The sequence below is a fragment of the Limulus polyphemus genome, unplaced genomic scaffold, assembly GCF_000517525.1.
Source record: "Limulus polyphemus unplaced genomic scaffold, Limulus_polyphemus-2.1.2 Scaffold3477, whole genome shotgun sequence".
Lineage (NCBI taxonomy): Eukaryota > Metazoa > Arthropoda > Merostomata > Xiphosura > Limulidae > Limulus > Limulus polyphemus.
The window spans coordinates 65,185-69,902 of record NW_013669087.1 but is presented as its reverse complement, the minus strand read 5'-3'; the positions used below and the strand labels follow the sequence as shown (position 1 = coordinate 69,902).

The 4,718-nt window shown below is 29.1% G+C and overlaps 1 protein-coding gene across 3 annotated transcripts in view; it reads left to right on the top strand.

The window, feature by feature from the left end:
- LOC106469423 (splicing factor 3B subunit 1) overlaps positions 1–4,718 on the top strand; it is a 98,347-nt gene that overhangs the window by 33,177 nt on the left and 60,452 nt on the right. For all 3 annotated transcript variants that reach the window (XM_013929916.2, XM_022397937.1, XM_013929917.2), the window contains one exon: positions 3,734–3,821. In XM_013929916.2, the coding sequence (XP_013785370.1) occupies positions 3,734–3,821 (88 nt within the window). The remainder of the gene's footprint in view (positions 1–3,733; positions 3,822–4,718) is intronic.

Here is a 4,718-nt window from a genome sequence, read left to right as displayed (position 1 = left end):
TTTTTTTTTTTTTTTTTTTGCTTAATAAGTATGTACTAATGGTCTCCCTAATTGTAGCTTAAGAAAGATATTCACTTTTCTTGATCTTTTTCATAAATCATTGTTGTAATAGCATTAACATAGCTACTTTTTCTTTGGGATGGTGTTGACTGTGTGTTGTGTTGGGATTGCGTCAGACATAATGCTTTGAGTTTAGACCCAAAAAGCTAAATTTTGATCTTGTCTGACCACAAAATATTCTGCCACGTCTGCAGTATCATTTATATGCTTTGATGGAAATTCCACACAAGATTTAACATGATTTTTTTTCAGTAATGTCTTCTTTCGTGCCACTCACCCATAATGGCCAGCTTTGTGTAGTGACCGAAATATTGTCGATGTATGAACACTGACTGCCATTTCAGACATGGAACTTTGCAAATCTTTCAAAGTTACTGTTGGCTTCACTGTGGCATCCCTATCCAGTTTCCTGTTTGCCCGGCTGTTTAGTTTGGAAGGGCAGACTGTTCTGTGTAGTGACTGGGTAGTATGAAGCACATTCCACTTCTTGTTGATGGGCTTCACTGTACTCAAAGGGATAATCAGCAATTTTGAAATTTTCTTGTAACCTTCTCCCATTTGAAAGTTTCATGATTGCAAACTCAGATGGCAACAAAATATGGAAACTTTGTAGGGGGTGAATACCTTTGTATTTAACTGTAATTAATTTTAAATGTTTTATTTTTGTTTTTTGTCTTTTACCACTTATTATTAATCACGACACAAGTCATCAGTGCCCTTGAGGCATATTACAGTTTCTTTGGGAGATATGTGCATCCCTTCAGCAATATTTTTGTTCAGCACATAATATCATAAGCTTTGAGAATGGATGCAAAGTATGATGTATATTTAATAAATGTTTAAACCTTTTAATTATGCAGTTTAAAACATAACTAATACACAATTAACTAAAATATAATAGTAAGACCTAAGTACAATTTAAACTGTATCTCTGACTATAACATATTTAGGTAAGAAAGAACCCTAAGTGCTATAGACGATTAAGCAGCCAATAATACTACAGTCAATTACATGTATTACATGAAGACAGCTGCATGCCAATTTCAAAATAACTGTTGTTAGAATACAATGTAAAATGATTTCTTTCTAATAACTATTACACATGTGTATGTAACATCTAGATGTTGACTATAAAGCTCAAACAAATCTGTTGAAGGTGGGCATTGGTTTAACTGTAACTTGAAATGCAAATCAAAAGGTTATGTAAGCATCTTATTGCCTATACGTACCTCTACCCAAATACCATTGTATTATTAAAGATACAGAGAGCTAAAGTAGAGAATTATCATATAGTGTTAGTCACATGACAATACATCTGAAGTTTTAAGTAATTTTTTAAAGGTTTATTTTGAATAATAGGACTTAAAACTTTGGTAAAATAAGAATTTGAATCAGAACTTGTAATATTAATTTTATTCGTATACCTTGAAAGTAAAATGTTTAATGAAATTTAGAATGTAACATAGTGACTTGTGCAGTAAAGCATTTAAAGAGGCACCCATTGCGAAAGGTTTAAAGCCACCTTCAAAGTGTCTGAATATTGGCTGAGCAAAACTAAAGCTTATTGTACTTAGAGCTGCCTAAATCACTATATACGTGTTTATGGAATGAATCAAAATTTCACTATTTCAATGACATTTCATATAAGTAAGTAGGGAAGTGACTTTCCCAGACAGCCGTACAGAAAAATTACAAACCTTATCGCTCTAATTCTTTCACAGATCTCTTCTGTCTAGGGTCCTGATTTTTTTTTTTTTTTACATATAATGAGATTTGAGGGTATGTTGGTAGAGATCTTGATGAGTAATAAAATCCAATTGGGTATATGCATGCCTCATGCTTGATATTGCTAGCACAAAAAAATATAGATAATAAAATGAAAGAAACGACTATAATAATAAAAAATTAATATTATAAAGACAAGTTGGAATCGATATATACATAATCTAGCTACCTAGCTAAAATAATATAGAAAAGTTTTGAAACAAGAAAGTCAAATCTACAAAAACTGAATTACTAAAAATAAAAATATTTGTACTTTGGCAAATCACTGTAATTATTAGTCTGAGCCAAAATTGCAATAAAATGTTTTCAATTTTAAATTACTCAGTTTTGTGGTTTTGACTTTCTTGTTTCAGTACTTTTTGTAACATTAAAGCTTTATGTATTGCCATAATTAGCTAGGTTACGTGTAAATATAAATCACATCTTTAAAATATCTATTATTTATTAACTGATAGGAAAACCATTTTTGTATCTTGGATTTAACCTTCCAGTCCTAGCAGAGACAGTTTGAATTAACTTTACAATGATTCACAAAAAATGTTTTATCTAAAGTCAGCTCATCTATTAGTGCTGAATTGGGCAAAAAATTTCTAGATATTTGCATGTTACCATTAACTTGTTTTTTATATTTTTTTATTTTGAATTTTGTGGTGATTTCTGGTTAACAATAATTCTGTATGGACACAAAATACTTCCTAGACATAATTTTTTTCTTATTTACCTTATAAAACCATAATTTTATACAGCTATAGGGTCTGAACAATAACTAATGAAGTTAAACCTTAAATAACTATAAGCACTGTTTGAATATAATCAGATAAAGCAGGATAGAAACTATTTATATCAATGTAGAGTAAATAAATTGGTTTGGGCAGTAATTAATGTCTCTCAGGCTGTTGACTAGCTGAAACTCTAGTAGGGGTGAACAAAGAAATCTAACAGGAAACTTGGAAGACTTGGGAACAATCCACAGATCTGGAAATTTTTATACTTCTTTGAATATTATTTTCATTCCTGAAAATGTTTTCTGTGACAAGACATCATGTAAGCTTAATTAGGTTCAGGGAGTATAGTAGATGACAACAACATTTTCTGATGATCCAAATCCTTATTTATTGTATATTATTGTTAAGGTTATCATATTCAAGGTATACGCACAAATAAAATAGTTAATTGTTTATTGAAAAAGTATATTAGGTTTATAGTGATCTGAATCAAGATTATTGTTAGCAGAAATCATAATACCTAGCCTGACAAATTTAATATTGAAGCCAGTTTGAAAGATCAGGTTGTAGGTCCCCAATAAATTTCCATATAACCACATTTGTTATGAGTTATTACTGGAAATGGTGACTACTGAAATCAGTGAAAAAGGTGGTAATAAATATTAATTGAAATAAAATGTTATATAAGATGAACATTTCTGATCAAAAATATAAATTCTAAGATGAAGAGAAGCATTTTTGATGGGTTTTTTTTGTTTTTGTTTTTATTGCGTCTCACAACAGAATTTTGGAAATTTCACAAGAAAAAATGATAGAAATACTTAATCAGGTTTTTATTCTTTTAAAAGTTAAAGCTAGATACTATTTAGTGAGTTTTTAATGTTAAAGTTTGTGTAACTTGGTTAAATATTTCCAGGTTAAAGTATCCTAAATGACTGAAAAAGGTATTGGCCTTAATAGGGGTAATCAGTATACTGTATAATTTTATTTCAAGTGTAATTAAAAAACCTCAAAAGAATTACTTAACATCTTTATAACAAAATTAAGATCAAAGTGTAGAAAAGGAGAGTAATATTTATTTTGGCAAGTAATAATATATTAAAACTGCAAAGTAAGAACTTATAGTATACTAAGTATAAGTCTTATGTTTTTCTTTGATACAGATGGAACTGAGAAAAAAATTAGTTGAAAAAGCTAAAACTGGAGAATTAAAACCAGTGGCGAATGGTGATGCTACTGCTGTAAAACCAGGTATGAAAATGCTTTTTCGAATCTTAAACTTGTATTATTAAAAATATCTTTGTATATTACTTATTTTTAATTTTAACATTGATAAAAAATTGTTCCTAAGATGAAATCTGTGTGTATTGTTAATTCTTTCCATACAGGATTGGTTGATGTGATTCACCTTGTAATCACAAAGTAACCATCAGAGTTTCCTTACTACAACTTTTATATATGTTTTTTGAATTTTCATAAATTTGATAAGTTTCATTAAACAGAAGAAGTCTTTTGTACACAAAGAATTGGGTTTTTAATTAAATATTTTTGCTAAAGATTTATTCCTGAATATGTGAAGTCAGAGTGTTTACAGCTCCGAGTGCAAAGTGATATATTCATGTTAAGATTAAAAATACTTTGTTTCATTTGAAAATTTTCAAAGTTCACTTTCTTAACCTGTAAAACCTCCAACATAACTACCAAATCACTTTTCTCAGTAATACTTGTATTTATTTGTTATTTGCTTTACTCTAACTTATATGGACTCTGTTGAATTGACCAACCTTGTATCAAGTTAGAGTAGAGAAAATAACAGATAAAATATAAAGTTTTACTGACAAAAACATTTGAAATTTATTTAGTAGGTTTTAGAGATTACACAAATGAAATTTGACAATTTTCACATGAAGAAAACTATTTTTAATCTTATTATCAAAATCACTTTGAACTCAGGGCAGTCAACACTTTGACTTCATATATTCATAGAGACATTATTAGTAAAAATACTTCATTGAAAGTCCTAAGTTTTATTATTATTAACAAAAGACTAATGTTTACTGAAAGTTTCGGAAAGGAATATAGGAGGTTTAAAAGTCAATTTGGGATAATGAATTCAGCCAAATGGACATGCTCATAGTGAGAGAGTTA